Source organism: Phaseolus vulgaris, chromosome 6 (assembly GCF_000499845.2).
Source record: "Phaseolus vulgaris cultivar G19833 chromosome 6, P. vulgaris v2.0, whole genome shotgun sequence".
Classification (NCBI taxonomy): Eukaryota; Viridiplantae; Streptophyta; class Magnoliopsida; order Fabales; family Fabaceae; genus Phaseolus; species Phaseolus vulgaris.
In genome coordinates, this window is record NC_023754.2 from 26,612,172 (window position 1) to 26,633,395 (window position 21,224).

General features: G+C 34.3%; 3 protein-coding genes across 8 annotated transcripts; 2 read left to right on the plus strand and 1 right to left on the minus strand.

Moving 5' to 3' along the window:
* Positions 1 to 314: 314 nt before the first annotated feature.
* Positions 315 to 7,677, minus strand: LOC137832364 (anaphase-promoting complex subunit 7). 2 transcript variants are annotated; one of them, XM_068640500.1, is made up of 18 exons: positions 7,421 to 7,677; positions 7,234 to 7,302; positions 7,059 to 7,109; positions 6,756 to 6,890; positions 6,571 to 6,633; positions 6,146 to 6,261; positions 5,399 to 5,483; positions 4,774 to 4,833; positions 3,788 to 3,833; positions 3,382 to 3,455; positions 2,843 to 2,893; positions 2,535 to 2,735; positions 2,406 to 2,450; positions 2,194 to 2,287; positions 1,896 to 2,041; positions 1,575 to 1,804; positions 1,162 to 1,222; positions 315 to 916 (listed from the first exon to the last, which is right to left on the minus strand). In XM_068640500.1, exons 1-18 carry the CDS (start codon positions 7,487 to 7,489, stop codon positions 830 to 832), a joined length of 1,683 nt encoding a protein of 560 aa, XP_068496601.1. In that variant the 5' UTR covers positions 7,490 to 7,677; the 3' UTR covers positions 315 to 829. The 2 variants fall into 2 exon arrangements, with proteins under 2 accessions (XP_068496601.1, XP_068496602.1); XM_068640501.1 differs by lacking the exon at positions 2,406 to 2,450 and having other exon boundaries at positions 7,421 to 7,611.
* Positions 7,678 to 8,866: 1,189 nt separating this feature from the next.
* LOC137832358 (GTP-binding protein OBGC, chloroplastic) lies at positions 8,867 to 13,278 on the plus strand. 5 transcript variants are annotated; one of them, XR_011084568.1, is made up of 8 exons: positions 8,871 to 9,777; positions 10,020 to 10,293; positions 10,579 to 10,870; positions 10,972 to 11,131; positions 11,632 to 11,740; positions 12,023 to 12,171; positions 12,520 to 12,727; positions 12,897 to 13,278. XR_011084568.1 is itself a non-coding variant. In XM_068640496.1 (6 exons), exons 1-6 carry the CDS (start codon positions 8,939 to 8,941, stop codon positions 12,116 to 12,118), a joined length of 1,770 nt encoding a protein of 589 aa, XP_068496597.1. In that variant the 5' UTR covers positions 8,871 to 8,938; the 3' UTR covers positions 12,119 to 12,172. The 5 variants fall into 5 exon arrangements, 1 of the variants encoding a protein (XP_068496597.1); XR_011084569.1 differs by having other exon boundaries at positions 12,901 to 13,278; XR_011084566.1 differs by having other exon boundaries at positions 12,532 to 12,727.
* Positions 13,279 to 18,395: 5,117 nt separating this feature from the next.
* On the plus strand, positions 18,396 to 19,743 carry LOC137833163 (ethylene-responsive transcription factor ERF086-like). Its single transcript, XM_068641522.1, has one exon. The coding sequence runs from the start codon at positions 18,466 to 18,468 to the stop codon at positions 19,414 to 19,416; it is 951 nt and encodes a 316-aa protein (XP_068497623.1). The 5' UTR covers positions 18,396 to 18,465; the 3' UTR covers positions 19,417 to 19,743.
* Positions 19,744 to 21,224: the final 1,481 nt, after the last annotated feature.

A 21,224-nucleotide genomic window follows, 5' to 3' on the forward strand; every position in this document is an offset into this window, starting at 1 on the left:
AACATATTGGCCAGCATAAAAGTTAGTTCCAAGAGCAACTCTTGAACAAATTACATAAAAACAAACAATTGCAATCATTTGGGAAGTAACGAGTTGTAAATGTAGAAAAAATATTACATATATTAATATAAGTTGCTTCATGAAACAAGGGTTACAAATGATGAAAGAAGCCACATGCATATAAATTTAAGGTCAAAGAGATTTTACCAACCCCTAATTTGCAATGATAAAACCTAACTTTGTTACCACTCATTTGAATTGTAGCACATTTTATTCTTTCACCTAACTAGACAATAAAGAATAAAGAGAAAAGCTTACACGGAATGCCACCTTTTGACTTGTGATCTAAACAATTAAAATGGACAGTTGTTTTACAGGGTTACAGAAAGTGAAACTTGGCTGTCTACAGTTTTCACTTGACTAAATTTTTTAACAAATATATCATATCTTTTACAAACAGAGAAAAAAAGGAAAATAAATTTTACAGAGGACATAACGCAAGCTTCCAGCTGAGACATCTTTGGCCTTACAAAACGGAACTAAAGCACCTAGCCAATGTCCAATCATCCTGGACATGAAATTTCACCATCTAATCCATTCATTCCATATTTATACAGCCTTAGGGTTTGAGATGCAGCAGCATGAAATGTTTTGTTTTCTGATGTGAACTCTTGAAGTAGTCAAGGCAAACCAAACCGGAGCCAAGCTTGTAATTATAGGCCACCAAGGTAATTCTCACCCTACTGTTAATGTGGTCTCAAAACATTAAACTATTTCCAGGGTACTTTCCTCATCCTCATCATCAGAGACTTCCTTGGGACACTGATATTCAAAGAAGTTCGGTCTCGTCTTGATCTCCGTCGGCATCTTCAACATCATTGTCTTCATCTTCTTCAGGTGCATCAGGATCCATCCCCTATAAAGGATGCAAAATAATAAATTTATTCGCTCAACTTTTCAACTCTATCTAATATTTTATCCTCATCAACTAAATCATAATTTTGGACTAGACCATGCATCTATTTCAGACAACATAATCCAGAAGGAATGAAGAGTGACCAATGAGTTTAATCAGTTGAGACTTCAGAAATATATAATCAATCAAGCATCAGACTTATTTAGAAAAGCATACATGTTAAATAATAAATAATAAGAACAAACCTTCATTTGCTTCTCTAAACGCTCTAAACCCCGTTTCGCTGCTTCATTCTGGGTGTTTAACCTGTCATTTAGGAAATATGTTAGGAGCACAGTAAAATCATCAAAAACTGGCATGCAACACATGGAAATCCTCAGCAGTAAGGATAGGATCAATTGTTAACAGCAACGACTTAAAGTACGGCATGAAACAGTGGGGGAGAAAGGTTTATTATAATACCAAATTGTTACACCAAGAAAAATCATAGTTGATTGAAAATATTAACTAAAAACATAGCATATGCTCTCCTAGGGGTCCCTCGATTTTAGAATGTAGGGTCCAGATTCAGGAGTTTCGCTAATTTAGTCCAACGGATGCCAAATCAAATTCTTCAATAATAACACCATGAAAGATATTTTTGAAATACGTGATCAACCTTAATGCAGCCTGATAATGTGACAAAGCCTCCTGCAGCCTGTTAGTGGCGGCAAAAACTTGTGCAAGTTTTACATGAAGAGAATCATCAGCCCAGTCTTTAAGATATCGTTCAAGCAGAGAAATAGCATCTCCATTTCGGCCATCAATAACATGGAGTTCCGCCAAAGCCAGTGCAGCTCCAAGGTAACCAGGTTCTAGTCTTAGTGCAGACTCATAAAACTTTTTTGCCTGTATGAAGAATGCATTATATTTCCCACATAATAAATCAAAGTACAGATAGTAGTCAGTAGATACTAATTTTAAAAAGCTGACAAGTTACCTTTTCTCTGCCACCAGAAGTACTGGCATGCGCATCACCTACTAACTTTAAAGCCTTTGCTAACTGAGGCATTGCTTTCATTGCTTCTCTTGAAGCATGTAAAGCCTCTTTGATTTTAGAAAGTGCCAAATATGTATGAACCAAGCCTGAAATATTTAGATTCATGTCAAGAGCCCCTGTAAATTTCTAAATTTTCTACCATCAGCACTTCAAAGTAGATATTGACAGCAGAGTACATGAAGTGCGAGAAAGAGATGCAATTCACGCAGCAATATTTTTTCCAAGTACAAACTAGAACCTTGATATGAGCGAATATCCGGTCTCAATTCTTGAGCTGCTCTGAAGGCAGACACAGCTGCTTCTGCCCGTTTCATCGTTAACAATAAATTTCCCTGAATAATCTTTAGCATGTTAGGAAAGGCTTATCTCATCATCCTCCACAAACAATATACAGTAAATAGACCCCCATGTAGCATGGGCCATGCCTCATATGCAAAACCATATTATTACCTTCATTATATACCCTGGTATGTGCCTCTCATCAATCCGAATACTCTAGTTGCAAAATAATTAGTCAATTGTGAGAAATTTTATAATAGATAAAGTGCAGTCCAATTTGCATCAAATAAAAATACAGACCTGCTCAGCATATTGTAATGATTTTTTATCATCTTTCCTTTCCCATAGAACAGATAGGGCTACAAAAACCTCTGGTCTTGCAGGATCAACATTCAGTAAATCATGCACCAACTTATTCAGCTTTGGATAATCAGACTTGAGCTTTAGAAGCATTGCATACTCATCCATATACGTTACTATGTACGGATCAATTGACCGGGCCTGATCACCAAATTATCAATATAATTATAAGCCCAACAAGTGCATGAAAATAAATAATATAATTATAGATAAATGTATTAGCATAATAAGGTACAAATCTGTATTACCTTTTCAAAATTCATAATGGCCTCTTCATTCTTTCCAATGATAGCTTCAACCTTCATTCACAATATACGTTAATTTAAGATTAAGCCATCAATTCAAGAAAACTACATGCAAAGTACGGAAACGCTCCAATACTCTTAACAGGGGTATCACTTCTTAAACAAATTCAGGCAGTCAACTCAGAAATAGCATCAATTGTCAGTCACAAACTTGGCTCCTCTAAAGTTCTCACTTCAGAGGGAAAAGTACGAAATTTTAATCATCAATGAAAAACTTAATAGTTGATATTACATACACAAGTATAACAAATCATAGATTTGATAATCTACTCTCTTAATTTTCATTAAGGGTTTAGGCATTTTATTTTTCTCACAAAAGGAAACTACTTGCTTTAGAGGAACTACATCCATTGACAAAATACTAGCTACAGAAAGCAAACTTTTCCTGAGAGTCCAAAGGAAAAAAGTTAGATATAGGTGCAACATCAGCCTGGTTGAAAGTTTATATTGGACTAGTTATAAATCACTGCAGCAAGTCTAACCTTTGCCATCTCAAGTAGTAAGTGTGTATTGTTAGGGAAACGCTGTAAAAGATCAGCAAAGAGATCCAATCCACCTGTCAAAATTTGAAACAAAGTAAAGCTGGATGTGTCAGTGTTAAACACACATCAGAGACAACAAACTACAAGCAAATGAAAAATTAAATATCTTTTCTCGTTAAATTCCTGTAGGAGTTTGACAAAAAAAAAAAAAGAGGACAAGAAGCTAATGCACTGAGCCAGATAAATAATTTACAGTAGAATTTATCATTTTGTACATTTTGAGTACTAGATATTGGCCCCAGGGCTATGCCCATAAGACACATGACTAACGAAATTATTCAGCTCCAAGCATCCAACACAAGCATGCAATCAATAATTAGATGATTCCATATAAAATACAATATACCCTTGTAATCATTTGAAGCCATGCAACATTGAGCTTCAACATATCGCTGCAAATAGAATGAGGAAAAGTTAATCAGGAATTGCAAGTTCCCACAGTCTGCCTGGCCGTGTACAAAAACAATCCATGGGACAGATGATGCAAAACTTAAAAGAAATCAAGAACAAGCTAATTTTACAACTTTCACGTGCATATATTTATAGTCATTTTACTTTAGGAAATAAAATCATGTGACATAGAATACACCCTTTTTTTGACAGTCAGTATCTTAAAGGGCCAACAGAAAAGTACATGGACGACAAAATTTATTAAACAAAGTAGAAAAAGGTTGAACTTTATTAACTAATCCTCACGCCTAAGCAGATATTATTCTGAACCAGACATCGTGTAGGGAAATTAAATCAGAATTAACTATTGATAAAACTATTGATCACCAGGTTATACAGGATTTGCTACCATGTTAAGAGCCAACTTTCCCAAAAGAAGTTAGGTAGGGTTCACAATAACTTTCATCACTAAGAATAATTTAAGGAAGAAAGAAAAAATAGAACTTAAAAAGCATAATACTTCCTCCCAAATAATTCTCGTGCATAGAAAATCAAGAATATCATCCTGTAGCAAAAGAAACTCAGTATCTGGCAAGACAATTGATAAATATATGTTAAATCCATGTGAAATGACTGGAATTTATATTGCAACTGATCACTACATTGAGATATGGATATCAACAAGACAAGCTCAACATATTCTATATATACCACCAAACCATCAAAATAGTCTGTAAATACCAATCTTCGTTATTCATTCTTAATACTAGCAGTCCTCTTTTGTTGCTTCTCAAGGATTTGATGCAACATAGACATTGTGCAGGTTAAAAATGATGCGTCTATAGAGGCTTAACCTAAAATGAAAAATCTCTAAAGTGATAAATGGTAGCAAGTATCATGGCACGTAATCAAACAAGAATTTGAGTACTATGTATAACTTACTTGAAGCCAACGACTTGAGTCAGTGTGATCAAATGGAGCCCTACCACTTCTATTTGGAGTCTGAGAGTAAATTTTTGAACACCAATTAGATTCTTGGAGGATAAATTACAATTATACTGCAATTTTGCAAATTGATCTACTTAACTTCTAGAAACTCCATGCATGGAATAATCACAATATAAAGAAAGGTTATCATGCCACAAAACAGATTAACTATTCCAATGGGTCAAAGCACATGTTGAAATAACAGAAAAATAGATCACAGGACATGCACAAATTTAGGTTAACAGTTGTTTGTGCCACCTTCTCTCCACCTAATAAATCTAGTTAATAAAAGAAAGAAACCAAAACCCATTAAGGAGAGTGATTTTGTTAACCGAGAGGGCCGAGTCTTGTAAACACCCTAACCTCCTTACTCAACAATATAGAAAAACACATCAGCCTACTGGTAAAGTTTATTCTTTATTGCTGAGTACCCAGTTGCCTAAAGAAAAGGAAGAAATGACATAATTTAATGGATACCTAATTCCACTGCAAATCAAAGAATCATCTAGAAGATGATCAATGGCTGAATCTCTATTTAGCTTCAGTCAACAAAAAAAATTTCAGCTTTTTATCAACAAACCTGAGGAAACAATGAAATGATGTCCTTTGCAGTAGATCCCAGTTCTGCTAGAGCTGTGATGGCCTCAAGTATATAAGGACAATGCCTGGAAAAAAGACATAAACAAATAATTTCATCTTAAACTCAAGTAGCAAATTAATAAATAAAAATATAGATCATATGAAAGATGCAAATGCACAACGCTTCAAGTGCAAGTAGCCAATTACATAACTCCTTAACACACTCAATACTACCCAAAGAGAAAGCAAGCAGTTAAAATTAAAAAAATGGAAAAAGGAGCTCCACAATGAAATGAAAATGATATATAAGCTTTACGAAGATATGAAAGAACAGAGAAAGAGAAGTCAAACCACCAAGAAAAAGAACACACAAAAGAAAACTTAAATTGAGATTATTTATAAGGCTGTACAGGACTTCTGGAAGCAAGCTTTTTGCCTTCTCACCCTATATCAAAATCCAGTGCCAGACTACTTCAACAAGTTCATAAAAAATTTAATAACCATGTGTAAGACAACAAGAAACAAATATGTTGCGGATGAACAACACAATTCTGTTTGCCCAGAGCAAATGCTATCAGTTTAGACATAAGGATGCTAGTGGACATCAAGCCTGAAGGCTAAAGGTCAAAATGCAATGTAGTTGCAACAAATTAATAAAAACGGATAAATAGATCCATAAAAATCTTTATAAGAAAACCCTATCAGTGCCATATAAAAGGTTTAATCAATGTATGAGATATTTACAAACCTTATACATTCTTTGTAAATAGAAACAGCAGCACGGCTATGCTTAGAAACTCGATATAGTTTCCCTAATAACAAATTCATTGCCAAATTTCTTGCTTTGCTCGGAATTCCTTCCATCTGTAATGAGAAAGTGACACAGATAACTCATAAGGAATGAAAAAAATTGAAAACAAATCAAGAATGTAATACAAAATTTCATGACATTTGTTTCTCATTAAAAAAACTCCACATTGTTGACTGAGAAAATATGCACAAAAATAGCCTTTATAAAGGCTTGTTGTCTCCACTGTTAATCCCTCCATAAATAGAGATTGACATTCTTTCAATTTACACCAACACGAATTTTTTAATCAAAAAAGAAAACATCAATGGGCATGCCCTCTTATGAGTCTGTTCTGTGGAAAGGAGAGAATAGAACAAACAAACCTCAACTAGAGCTGCTTTATTCTCATTCAGAAAACAGTGAGATGATGCAATTCTGAACTTCACCTGTTAAAGTGATCAGAAAGAAAAAAACCTCATAAAAACCTGGACTTGCAAAACTTAAAAGTTAAAAGCACGTCAAATCAACCCTAGCCATCATGAACCAAAGAAAACTAACACCAGTTTACCTCATTCTCATTGATCACCGATCCATTGCAAGAATTTGGAGACGAAGATCTGTTCGACGACAATAAACTTCGAGAAGAAGTCATGTTCTGTTTTGGAATCATCTTGTAGTATTGCAAAGCTTGTTTGTAGGTGTGCTGTCCACCAACAAAAGAAGTAAAAATAATGAGACATCACCTCTCCCCCGAAAAAAACAACTTTTGAATTACCCATTTAACAAAAGTTTTGAAATAACATAATCACAAATAAACAGTTGTTTCCAACTGCATAAGCAAAAGGGAGAAAATGTTAGCACAGTCTCTTACAATGGCTCTACGATACTCCCTTTCACGAAAGAAAGAATCACCAAGAATCACCTGACCAAATCAATAAATAAAAAATTAAAAAACCAACATAAAAACTTCAACGAGCTCCTCAAAGATTAAAAATTGCAAAACATGATAAACAAAAAAATCTTCTAAAATGAAAATTTGCAGAGACCAAGCTCTCAGTTTTGAGGTGTGGGGCAGATTCAGCATTTGCAGCAGGTGAAGAAACGAGAAAACAACCCTGTTCAACACAGTGACTTCAGATTAGAGCTTCGACCCATAAAAAAAACAACCACTTTTTGTGCGGAATCAAAAATTTCAAATATGAATTGGAAGGAGAAGAACAAAAAAAAGCTTACGAGCATCTGAGCGGAGTTGTAGAGGCCATGTTCGAGAAGAGTGGCGATTTGATCTTTCGGAACTTCCATTGTTGGGCTCCTCCACGAGCACTAAGCTCTTCAATTTGAAATCTTCACTATCTCTCTCTCTTCTCTCTCTCTCCTCAGAGGGCTTCAACTTGATTCAGTGCAAACAGTAACAAACTAACGAGGTTTTGTATTTCTCTCTCTCTATATATATAAATCTATTTGAATTTTGATTTGATTAACATCTCCCTGAAATTTTGAAGACTTCTTTGAATTTTTTAATTAAGGGAAGTTTAGCCATAAAAACACATTTTTGAAATTTATATTTTTAAAATAATATTCAACTATAAATAAGGAAATGCTGTTAAAAAAAATTAAAGATTGTATAATCAATAACCTCCTTTTTTTAAAAAGGACAAGTCTTGATTGAGAATTGCTTTATTGAATATAAAAATTGTATAATCAATACTTTATAAATTTATGTGGTAGAAACAAGAAGTCACTTGCTTTTCTTCTTTATTATGGCCTAAATATCTGCATAAATTAAAAAATATTATTTTTTAATGTAATCCATGACAGTTTATTTGAGACTTGTTTACTCTTATTTTACTTCCTAATTTTTTTTTAATTTTTGAATTTGCAATTAAGGAGAATAAGAGCATATTTCGAAAAGGTGAAATAATAATAAACTTTAGTGTGTTTAAGGAAATTATGTCAATGGGCTATTTGTATTTATATTATTGATTTACTTTTGTATATTTTCAATGGACGTAAAATAAAAATAACATTCAAATATATGTGTTTATAACTTAAACCAAACACGCACTTTAATGTTCTAGATATTATTGAAAGTTTCTTATTAATCTTTTTTTCATTATTTATGTTTTGTCAGTTACACAATCAAGTATATTATAATAGATCCTAAAAAAACACACGAAAATATTATTGATTAGCAAAATTCATGTTATGAGTGTATAATTGTTGTAGTTCTTGATAATTTTGAAAGAAATACAAAGGTCTATAAATGGTTTCAAATCATGTTGCATATGTCATGCAAATTTAACATCATTTATTGTAACAATGTTTATTTAGGTTTCATGATGCCACACAAGTTATGTATTGAAAAGAGATACTTAAAAAATATTGTGATCATTAAATGATTATAGTAAAATTTCTCCTTATTATATTGGATGGTTGTTGAAATAGTAACTAGATGGAATGTCACACCTATTTAATAAGTTTATAATAGGCATAAATATCAATAATCTTAATGTAATTTTTCTAAGTTTTAAATATATTTTTAAACTCTTGTTATATATTAGTTTTTGTTCCTTGTTGTTTTTTTGTTTAAATTGTCCTTCAAAAACAGTTTTAAAAATAAAACATTTTTGGTAGGAAATAATTTGAATTGGTAGATATATTGAGTTTGTAACACGTGTGGGCTTATCCAGAATTGATATTTTTTGAGTTTTGCATTAGTTGATGAGTTGAGTTTCGTAAGGTTCTGCGAAAATGGCTTCTTCTATCTCTGCGTGCTTCACTCCCCAATCCTTCGCTCGTCGCAATGCCAATCGAAGCAAAATTCAAAACCCTAAATTTCAGAAATCAGTGGTTCCCGGCGGGGAAGCCACCACCTACACTCGTCTTCCGCTCAAGCACGACTATTCCTCTTCTTCCCCTCTCTCACCTCCCGAAATCAAGCTCTCCGAAGCGGCCCCACCCATCGACCATCTCCTCCGCAATCGCAAACGGCAAACTCAGCGGCAACAAGGCGTCGTTTTCGAAGGCAATGCCGATTCCGAATCTGAAAGCGACGGCGAGGACGAAGCCCTCGAGTTTTTGGGAGACGAGAATGTGGGGGAAGAGTCTCCGGATGGGAAGGAGAAGGGGGTGCCGGCGGTGATGCGATGTTTCGACCGGGCGAAGATATACGTGAGGGCGGGGGACGGCGGGAACGGCGTGGTGGCGTTCCGGCGGGAGAAGTACGTGCCGTTGGGGGGGCCGTCGGGGGGTGACGGCGGGAGGGGCGGCGAGGTGTACGTGGAGGTGGACGGGGCGATGAACTCGCTGCTGCCGTTTCGGAACAGCGTGCATTTCCGGGCAGGGAGAGGGTCCCATGGGCAGGGGAGCATGCAGAGTGGGGCAAAGGGGGAGGATGTGGTGGTGAAGGTGCCACCTGGAACGTTGATTCGGATGAGTGGAGAAGATGATGTGTTGTTGGAGATGGTGTATCCGGGACAGAAAGCTTTGGTATTGCCTGGTGGTAGAGGGGGTAGAGGAAATGCTTCTTTCAAGTCCGGGAATAATAAGGTCCCCAAGATTGCGGAGTATGGGGAAGAGGGTCATGAAATGTGAGTTCTTTTACCATGCATAGCTAGGACCGTTTAGTTTTCTGAAACAGACAACATATTCGTAATTAAAAATGAAAACAGAAACCACTGGTTCAAACCAAAGGATTATCTACATACATGTGAAGGGTGCAATTTGTTTTGTTGACATGAAAGCTACCATTTCTGTATTGCATCTAGAAAGAGAGAACAAGTTTGCTGGAATCGTATGAGAGTATGTTAGAATGATGGTTTCTTTTGATCAGGTGGTTGGAGTTAGAACTCAAGCTCGTTGCTGATGTTGGTATAGTTGGTGCTCCGAATGCGGGGAAAAGTACACTTTTGAGTGTTGTTAGTGCTGCAAAGCCGGCGGTGGCTAATTATCCCTTTACTACACTGCTTCCGAATCTCGGTGTTGTTTCCTTTGACTATGATTCAACCATGGTAGTTGCAGACCTTCCAGGTCTTCTTGAAGGGGCACACCGAGGTTTTGGTTTAGGCCACGAGTTTTTGCGCCACACTGAGAGGTGTTCTGCCCTGGTAGGCACTTTTGAGTCGAGATGCTCTTTTTTTTATTTATATAGGTAGACATAGCTACATTTCAGAATCTTTTTTCTGGTAGGGCTGAGTTCAATTTTAGAGTTATCACACTGCTTCTAGGGGTTCAGAAAACAAGAACAGGAGTAGATTATAAGTATTTTCTTTGCTTTACGTTATTTTTTCCTTCTAACAATTAATTCGAGACATCATTTTTTTTGTCTGCTTCTCATTTTCCTCACATTGAAAACTTCTGTTTAATTCAAGGCTATGTATAATTTGTTTCAGGTACATGTTGTTGATGGTTCGTCACTGCAGCCAGACCTTGAGTTTGATGCAGTTCGTCTAGAACTAAAGCTATTTAATCCTGAACTTGCTGAGAAGCCTTATGTAGTTGCTTTTAACAAAATGGATCTTCCAGAAGCATATGAAAAATGGGAATCCTTCAAAGAAAATTTGCAATCTCGTGGGATCACACCTTTTTGTATGAGTGCTGTTACAAGGGAAGGTACTCATGAAGTTATCTCTGCTGCGTATCAGCTTTTGCGTAAAAGTAAAGAAGAGAATGAGGAATATGAAGGTTATAATCAGTTTTAAACTTATTCTACGAAATATTGTCACATCACCTGAACACTTTCTCTAATAAATTCTTTGTATTTGGACAAATTTGACCTGTTTCAGATGGAAACGATATGATAAACTTGAATCATGTAGCCGATGCAGTACAGAGGCAGCGGAATGCATCTATCAACGATTTTGAGATTTTTCATGAGAGTGATTCAAATAGTTGGCACGTAGTTGGATCTGGATTGCAACGATTTATTCAGATGACAAATTGGAGGTAGGTTATAGAGTAAAAATGCGATCAGGACAGGAGTACGGTTCCTCAATATATTTTTTTTTATCACCAATTTGTTTTTTTCTTACATATTAAACATACATACATATGCATATATATACATACATATGCATATATATATATATATATATATATATATATATATATCGAGGTGTAACTTCTAATCACACTGAATAAATTGTGTTGAAATTATTACCCTGGATTCATGCTGTATTTGTTTGCAAAACCATTTACGATCACCGATTTGAAGCTTCTTGCATAAATTTTCAAGTTTTATGAGAATATGTCAGAACAAAAAACACTCTTGCAATAATCATAGGAACCATCATGGAAGAACCTTTTTTTGAATAGTGTGAGAAAATAAGATTTGAAATTCCATCCTTCTCTTAACTGATTTTTGATGTGTTAGTAAGCATTATGCTTGAAATTGTAACACCTTTTTATGTCTAGTTTCATTGAGATATGTGGATTTTTTTTTACAGGTACGTTGATTCAGAGAGAAGATTCCAACATGTTCTTGAGGCTTGTGGTGTGTACAAGTCTCTTATGAAACAAGGTGTAAAGGAAGGGGACACAGTAGTTGTTGGAGAGGTGTGTCTTTTGGTTCTCTTCGGCATTTCTATTTACTACAATCCTTGATAACACAAAGAACAATGATGTTAACGTATGGTTTAATAAATGAAATTTAGCTGTCCTTAAATGTTGAACATTACTGATCCCTACTTCCTATGACAAAAAACCTGGAAACTTATGGCAGCTGGAAAAAAATTCAATATATCCATACGAAGTTCTACACGAAGCTTTTTTACAATCTTTTGTGCCACATCCATAATATGCATACCCAATGACCATTTATTTTCTGCTACTTATCAGATGAAGATGATATGGCATAACTCCTCTGTCAATTCTGGTGCGGCTAGGATGAAGAAAATATCCTCAGATTCATTAAAATGGGCTGAATGGAAGTAATGCCACTCAATTTTGGTGATTCTATATTCATGTGTACTGCAATTATGCCATAGGTAAGGGGAAACAATGTTCTTGTAATGGTTTTATAAATTCATCCATGCTGTCCTTAGAATCTTGGCAACAATCTAATTTGATCCCATGTATAGTTTTTTTCCTGGATGGTGCGTATGGGCACCTATACGAGAGATGACTAGCTTCGATTCTTTAACCTGTCCTCGAAAAGGATATCATCACATTTTTTTATTTAGTGTATTTTTTATATAATCATCGACATTACTGTTCTTGTAGTTTAGTTGACAATATTTTCAAACTATGGTGTTTTATCTTTTTGTGATTTTGTGAAATCATCAATTTGGGCATCATCCATCTTGAAATTAATTTCACTGTTCGTTAATGATGAGCTGTTCATGTAGGAAGCAAATCCAATCATAACGAGGTAACGTTGAAGAGGATAGAAGTCATGAAAAGCTGCATCAAAAGCATAAACGTAATGCGAACCATTACATGCTTGTCCAGTGATGGCAATGATGCTGGGTGCAATCACGATTCAATTTTCTTATCTTTGACATGCGGGAGGTCTTCATCAACAGCTCCCGAGTCATGTATGAGGTAAAAAAAACTGTGGAGCTCAGTAAACATTGTTTTCTTAAATTGGTTTAGAACAGATAAATAACAAACTGGAGAGAACGTGATTGCTTATGTAATTCTATGATGGTGTGTTATAAATTATTTTGTACACGATCTAAAATGCCTAACATGATTATATCCTTCTTGACAGACAGCTTTCACGTGATTTGGATATTTCGATGAAATTAAAGTGAACAAAATTTCAAGTTTCACGTGAAGTCACATTAACGTGTTTGTATCTCAGTTTACTGGCTTGTTAACTATAATATGCTTGATATGGACGATCCTGTCTCTGTAAAGAATAAAGCTGTTAATGGATGTTGGGGCATGACAGGCTCTTCTTCCTTTCTTTACTGCATCAGAGTGTTAGCCAATTTCCTTCCCTTAATTATCAATGTCTACATGTGGCATCACAAGCTAATAGCCTAACATGGCTAAGACATGTTTGCATGGTTCGTGTAATATCATTTGTCAGAAACCTTACGTGTAATAAGTGTTTTTTTAATCAATAGCCACCTTACTTTTAAGAAACACTTACATTGGTATCTTGACGTTTCTGGTGTGTGATAGATAGTAGTGTTTTATTTTAATTTTGCTGTCTCATGCTGGTTTTGTATGGTTTGATTTTCCTGACTACTGTGGTTTGTAAACCCAAAGACCTACTGTTTATCCGGAACTATATTTGTGTTACCTGAACTTCCAAACAGAGATGTTTAAGGATTTATTTTATTCTATAAGGGTATATTTGGATTTTTTTATAAATATTTGGGAGAAAAAGAAAAAATAAAATAAAATATTCTAAAAATTAGAATGACTAATTTATTTATTTATTTAAGTTATGTGATAGAATTTTTGCCAATCAGATTATTATTCATTAATTTTATTCATAAAAAAAGCCATAATTTTTTTATGAATAGAGTTTTTTAAACATATTCTTGGTAAGACCTATGAATGAGTGACTTTTTTTATTCAAAAGTACTTAAAAATAGTTTCATTCATGAATGATTTTTAATTTTGCTCTCTTCCGTGAATAAGATTCAGATTCCGATTTACGTAAATGTTTCAATATATAAAATAATCCAATTATCATATAAGATATTTTAACTATAATTTATTTTAAAATGCTTAAATTCAAATTAGAGATAGAAATAAGAAAGAGAGTAAATTAAAAGAATTGGACCGTGAATGAAAATAATGATAATTTGATATTTTTGAAAGGTACAGGTTTTAAATATATTAATTTTAAAACTTTTATTTATTTGTTTGTTACGAAAGTGAAGGAAAAAAAAACTAAGTTATAGGGAAGTGCAACATTTACTTGCAATGACAAGGACTAAAATGTGGGTGACTTTTGAAGAAGAACCAAAGTTTTATTCTAAATCTTGGGCACAGTTAAAACTAATCATAATTTATAAACATTTATTTTTTCTCAGACGTGGATATTAACAAAGTTGTGGTAAAATTATTGAAAAACAAAAGCGACAAACACTAAATTTGAGTTGTTTCACGTTCTCTTGTCTTGTCCTTTAATTCTGTTTAATTAGCTTAGCATCAGCAAAGGTACATATTTAATATGATGTCATTTGAACGTATTTTGTGGTGGTCACGATTCACGAACGCGGAAGGAACAACACACCGCGGCACATAATTAACTAAATAAAGCTACAAAAAGCAAGAGTTTAAAAAGCAAAAAAGACCAGATTTTTGTCCTGAACTTTGGTTGCAAAGTGGGAAGGACGCAACACAAGTGTGTGTATGAACAGATAGAAACTGAAGCTGCAGCTGCTAAAGCAAACATGAGACAGGTTTGAACCAAAAGTTGCTTACTACAACATTTCTCACTTAAACTCCATTTCTCTATTTTTCGTCAAAGTCCAACTAAACATAGTTATCTTTATCCCTAAATGCCGGATCACCTTTAACAACAACAACAAAAAGTATGAGTAAATAGTTTTGGAGAATGTGCAAAATTCTCTTCTAACAGTGAACATCTATTTCTCTGCTTATAATATCAACACACTATAAAACACAAGAGACAACAGTAACCTAAGTAAGTGAAGTAACACACATTAAATTATCCTAAACGAGGAAAATATTGTAACTCCAAAACCTCTTGAAATACAATAGACAAACAAAAAAGTGATGAGAAAAATAGAGGGGGAAAGCTCTCTTTTGTGCTTACTTTTACTATTGTGAAAAAAACCAATCTATTTTAGGGATATGTAGAGTACCTTATTGAAACACATCTTTTGAGATGTGCCCTGACTAAACTTTCTTCTTACCAAATGGTAAGTTCCAACACTATTAATCCAATCATCATATTATTTATATATATATTGGGAAAAGAAAGGTGATGGTCATCTTGACTATTAATCTGTGATAATCATAGTTTATATGTTTATGCTCTTACCAAATTAACACCTCATATGTGTTGTGTCTGTGTGTAATAGTATGTATTGTGTAATCATGTCACTCATAATTAAACTCCTTTTTCTCTTCCCATGCATTGAATTATAAAACAGCTAAAGCTATGGCTATGGCTAAAAGAAACTTCATGCTTTTTCTTTATATTTGAGTTTATGTATGTCAATATTTTTGGTTTGTGTTGGTACAGGAAGAGCATTAATACCAATAATATCTTGCCTTCAACACTGGGGACCCAAATGAAGCTAACATATCTGTATCTTTCGGCTGTTTGAAATCTTTAGTGGAAGAGTCAAGGGTTCTTAGAGTCAAAACCCAAATGATTTCTTAATCAAACAACTGTAATTGAGCCGTTTGTGATCTCTTTCATATTGGTCTCCTGTTTGAATACTTTTCACTTGCACTGTTTACAAAAATTTAGTGGGATCACTGCAAGTTTAATCGAGCCAACATGGTGTTACTGATGACAAAGCATTGTGTGGCACTGGGAAAAATGTTAAAAACAACAAAACGGCTTGACCCTTTTGATATGATTAGTGGCATGCTATTTCCAATGCCACATACAATGATTTTGCAGGCTTAATTAATTAAAGAGAGTAAAATTATACTACAACAAGAGCTGTCTGTGAATCAATAAAATGGTGGCCCACTATAACTTTTGTCTTGTGGGGCGGTTTAGTCAACTTCAATTTGCAGGCTTCGTTTAAGCTTTTCGTTGCCCTTTTTGACTACTCTTTTTTCTATTGCCTTTTGGAGATCAGTACTCATGTCTCTCATTATCAGACTTTATTGAAAATTGATCAATGGAAATTTGCATAGTACATCTCTATGCAATGTTTTATCAGTATCTATTTTGTGCCATTGATAAGCCTTTCTTAAATTTATACACTAGCCCTTAAACACTCTGCTGGTACATTTATGCTGCTGTCAAATTATACATATCCAAAGTTAAAATTGTGGTTAATGTTTTGTCACAATTCTTGACATGTTGAAAAATTATAGACAAAAGAGACTGCAAAAGCCTTGACAGTGTGACTGAAATTGTGCTCACAGACATTTTTTAAAACCTTACACGTAAATTTGATTAAAATATTTATTATAAGAACACTATGAGTAAAATACCATTTTGCTATTTGAAAGTGTCAAACACTGTTAAACTAGTCCCTGAAACTAATAAAATTTGAGATAAGTCCACGAAAGTGCAACTTATTAATCACATTACTTACCATGTTGTAATATTGATATGTATTGAGAATCAGGACAGTAACTGGTGAAAATTAGGGACATAGATGAAACAACTTAAAATTTCATATATTTTTATTTGAAGTTTTCTTATTTTGAATGACTAATATGACATTACTATGTACTTTCACAAATCAAAATGGTGGGGTTTAAGCGAAAACTGATAATGAACATTCTAGAATTGTACTTGAAAGATCTAAGACACAAACACAGGAATAAAGTTTTGATTGAAAGGGAACTCTGCTAGAAACTACATATGTTTTTGGCATGAAAGAAGTATTTACAAGAAAATCTGATATTTTATATTGAGTGGTTTCGGTAATTTGACACTCATTCCTTTGCTAAACTTAACTTCATTATTGAGGCATGTGAACTACTACCATCACTTCTGCCTAATAAACCATTCATGACACATCAGTACTGAAAATTCTACCATTGAAAGACGAACTAACAAACACAATTAAGAATTCAATATGTGGGCCTTTCATAAGGCAACCTTTTATATTTGTGTATTCTAGTGTGGTGTTGGTTCATTGACACAGTACAGGGAAGACTTAACAAAATATCAAATTATTAAATAATGTTCATCCTGGTCAGATAATTTTAACTGCTCCTTTTTGAAAACTATGAAGCAAACAAGAGTTTAGTATGTAATTTTGATTATTTAGCATAAAAAGGTTTCATGTGTATATTGCCTGAAGCTGGTGAACAGTTTGCTAAGATATAGTGATTCCAAATTCAAAGATTGGAGACAGTCAAGGAGAATGCAGAAAAATAATGCAGTTGCTCTCATTTCCTGTTCTGCCCCGGAATATATCAGTCATCCAGTGAAGTTCTCTATAAATGGCACTAGCTGAAACATATAGTTTATGATCTTATGATAGATTTCTTTGTAATTTATACATACATATCAAATAACATAAAAGTTATAGGGTCAAGCCTTTTTCTTCTGAGATGTGTGAGTATTAGTTTTTCAATATTGTCTCTTCTGCTGAAAAGAACAAAATAGGAGTAAATCATCAATTTCATTCTTAAACTATTACATTTTCTCTTTAATGATCCTCCTAAAGTAAAAGGCACCACATAATTAGTTATCAAAGTAATAAAATTCATGTCAAGTAATCCTCTAAGTAATAAGAGTCCTCCACATGGGTCCTTGAACTGTACAGAAATACTTCAACTTAGGAACATAAAATGATGAATATTCCATACTTCAGAGATAGTTTCAATACTTTAAAGACTACTTAGGAGAGAATAATACCTTTGGGAGAAGTGGTGATTTATTCAACATAATAGATTTTAGCTGGAAGAGTTTCATGATTGGCCTGGCCTTTACACATGAACTGATACACATAAGGATTCAATTTTGCCAATGCTAATCAAATGCCAATACCTTGCATGGACCAAATGCAATAATTGGCTCACTAAACTTTACATTTTCACCGAGTTCAAAAACTAAGGTAGATCTATTTTTTAACTTACCACGGTAAATCAGTTATTATGCTTATTACTAAGATACAGCAAATCCATTTTAAATATCATTGGAACAATGAAGAAAATGATTGTTGCAAAGGGGAAAAAACCCAAATTGCAGTTTGTAGAGCCCCACTAAAAGTATTTGGCAAGTAAAGGGAATCTTTATTTTCACCATGAAGTATACTACTAGATGATGGGATGGAGAGAAACTAGCATCAGTCCCGTGCAAAACCACAGGAAAAGAGAAAGGCAACATTTATGATAAAAACCAAAATGTCATTGGTATAAAAGGAAAAAGGTTGATTAAAAATTGACATGTGACAGAAAATTGGACAGATTTATGATATACTGAGATAATAACAAGATTTTATAGGTAGGTGAAAAGGGGAAAACGGTTTGCATAAAAATGACATATGCAAAATCTCCTTTTCCTTCTCCCATGATGAAGTCACTGTCTTTAAAAGACTTGGCACTACTTCACCCTTTTCATTCACATTCTCTTGTTTGCTCCCTTGAGGTGACACTATTTAAATTCCCTTCCCCTAATCAAACACATATTTCTTTCCATTTTCCAAGCCATGTCCACCTCTAGAACCTCAGATGTTTCCCTCAAAGGATATGAGTCAAACCCAACCCAAATGAATTTGTCTCTTCTTCAACGTAACACCTCAACTTGTGGTGAGAGAAGAGGGCGAGGAAAGCAAGCAGAACCAGGAAGGTTTCTCGGGGTGAGAAGAAGGCCTTGGGGTAGATATGCTGCTGAAATCAGAAACCCTTTAACTAAAGAAAGACATTGGCTTGGAACATTTGACACTGCTGAAGAAGCAGCTCTTGCTTATGACAGAGCTGCTCTGTCCATGAAAGGATGCCAAGCAAGAACCAACTTTGTATACTCTAAAGATACCAACATTTTCCACAATGCTCTAACTCCTTTCAATGCTCAACCTCTCTTGCCACCTTCACATAACACTCACAACAACATACAACTAACCAATCAAAGTAGCCTATCTCACCTTGCTACTTTCACTTCCCACATTCAAAACCCTTCTGACTTATATGCTGACACTGCTCTTGGGTCACCTCAGGATGATAATTTCTTCTTCTCCAGTGACTCTAACTCTGGCTATCTTGAATGCATAGTTCCCGGTAACTGTTTCAAGAAGGGCAATGCCAGTGCTTCAGGTCACGTTAACTCAAACTCCATGCAGGTTCAGCCACATTTTGACACCTCTGAAGAAGCCTTGAACATGCAAGCAACAGTGGCCCTTAGCTATGCAGATACTTCTTGCCCAAGTGATCTTGGTAAAGGATTATGGGATAATCATCAATCATGGGATTGCAGTTCCAATGAACTAGCAGCTATGTTTAAAAATCCATCAAGGATTGTTGAGGAAGGGTGCATGGATGCATTGCATCCCTTCACTGATAGCTCAAACTACGGGCTAATGAGTCAGGTGGTTTCTTCAACAACATATTCTCCATCAGTTCCTCCCTTTGGCAATGTTGGCTCGGGATACTCACCCTTCTGAGCTCGATCAGTTGAGATAAGGGACCTTTATCAAAGGGTGTTTTATAAGAGATTATTATAGTGTTAGAACATCATGGTACGTGTTACATAACTAAATTTTATTGACTCTTCTTCCTAAACTTAAATATTCGATTCTGTGTTCTGTGAGAAGATTGACCAGCACATGGTCACGTGCTACTTGCATGCAGTCGCGGTACGTCTGTAAGGTAATTTTGGTTTTGAATTAGTTCTTTGATTTCTTCGAAGGTGGTTACTAAATTCACACACGGGTGAGCTCATTTTGGTTCCAAGATGTTGAAAAAATCTTTAGTACCTCTACCAGATCACTTCTTCTCTCTCTCTCGTTCCATGAAAACTCATTTATGTGATGTCTTTGATCATATTGTTATTATAATATAGTAATATTATTTATTGTTACTTAAGACCAATTCGTGACATGTAATTTTCAGTGTCTGATGAATACTACGCATTTTTTTCAACGTAGCATTGACGCAAGAATTGTTAAACGTGTTCAAGAAATATACTAGCTTTCAGGCTAGCTAGTTATTAAGATAAAACTAATTGATACACTTATATTATCACTCATAAACTATAAATTACTGAAAGAAACGCTTAGAGTGAGGCACTTTTACAGTGTCGTTGTTTTTTTTATTTCTATTTGACACTGATAGAATATGAGTTCAAAAATTGTTATTTTATTTGGATAAATTTTGGGCTGGTTGAAAATATGCTGATCGGAGTGATGATTTTAGTCATAGCATTATTACTAGTTTTTCCTTTTTAAAGATCAAACATGACAAATATTTATCACATTACACATTTTTCTTTTCTTTACTGTACTCAGACGTTTCTTTTCTGAGCTAGGTACGAGAAAATCTTTAAAACCGTGGCGTCTTTAATTCACGGCTATTGTAATTAATTATACGGACATTTTTAACTTTGGGAATTTGAAACGGTCATGTATTTAACTTGATCGCAGTCAGTATAATAATGTGGTATTTTTTAACTTGAAAATTTCAATGATATTTTTTACAATCATATGGTAGAAAGTATTCACTGATCTATGTCGAATAACTTAACTGCCACCTTTTAGACCATATTAAAAAAATGAAACAAAAAGCTTTATCAATTAGCCATAAATATCTGTAATTTGGTAGCCCTTAAAATTTTAGAAATACTTGTCTTCAGGAAATGAGATTATGTTTCTTTTCCAACCTTATCCATTTTCATCATAATTTTCTTTAATATTTATAGCAGTTTTTTTTTCTTTGTTCTAACCTAACTAAAATAATGATTAAAAGTAGTTTTAAAATATACATTTTTAAGCACAAATCAGTATCTGAATTAATTTTAAAAACTTAACAAGATGAAACCAAGCTTAATAAAAAATCTAGAGTACTTCTAGTACGAAATCTATCCTGAAAAACTAGATTTTCTTGTCTTCAGAGCATAATTTTGTATCATGCCAAAACAATTTTGAAAGCCCAGTGGGATATGAAACTGAAGAATTATTTTACGTGCATTATCATCCACCAACTTGGAATTTCACTTCAGAAGTCTAATGGCGCAATTGGACTTTCTTTTTTTTATGCCATCGTTTTTGTTGGCCGAGTGCACTACACACTGCATAGTGAGCATCACTGGATGTTCCGTGCCAAGTGCAAGCATCTTGCAACAAAACATACACTAATTCTTCCTGCACCAGATGATCAATTATGACCTACACCCAACACTAAAAAAAATATATATGTTTTATCCTTATCCTTATTTTTCCAATCCGCAATACAAAAAACAGACACAGTTCTTGAT

Excerpts from the sequence above, each read along its gene's own strand:
- LOC137832364 (XM_068640500.1), bottom strand. The coding sequence starts at position 7,489 with ATGGAAGTTCCGAAAGATCAAATCGCCACTCTTCTCGAACATGGCCTC. Across the intron at positions 4,834-5,398 it reads TCATTTCATTGTTTCCTCAG|ACTCCAAATAGAAGTGGTAG; the intron begins GTTTGTTGATAA and ends ATTTACTCTCAG. Across the intron at positions 3,834-4,773 it reads ACTCAAGTCGTTGGCTTCAA|CGATATGTTGAAGCTCAATG; the intron begins GTAAGTTATACA and ends TTCTATTTGCAG.
- LOC137832358 (XM_068640496.1), top strand. The coding sequence starts at position 8,939 with ATGGCTTCTTCTATCTCTGCGTGCTTCACTCCCCAATCCTTCGCTCGT. Across the intron at positions 10,871-10,971 it reads AGAGAATGAGGAATATGAAG|ATGGAAACGATATGATAAAC; the intron begins GTTATAATCAGT and ends GACCTGTTTCAG. Across the intron at positions 11,741-12,022 it reads ACACAGTAGTTGTTGGAGAG|ATGAAGATGATATGGCATAA; the intron begins GTGTGTCTTTTG and ends GCTACTTATCAG.
- LOC137833163 (XM_068641522.1), top strand. The coding sequence starts at position 18,466 with ATGTCCACCTCTAGAACCTCAGATGTTTCCCTCAAAGGATATGAGTCA.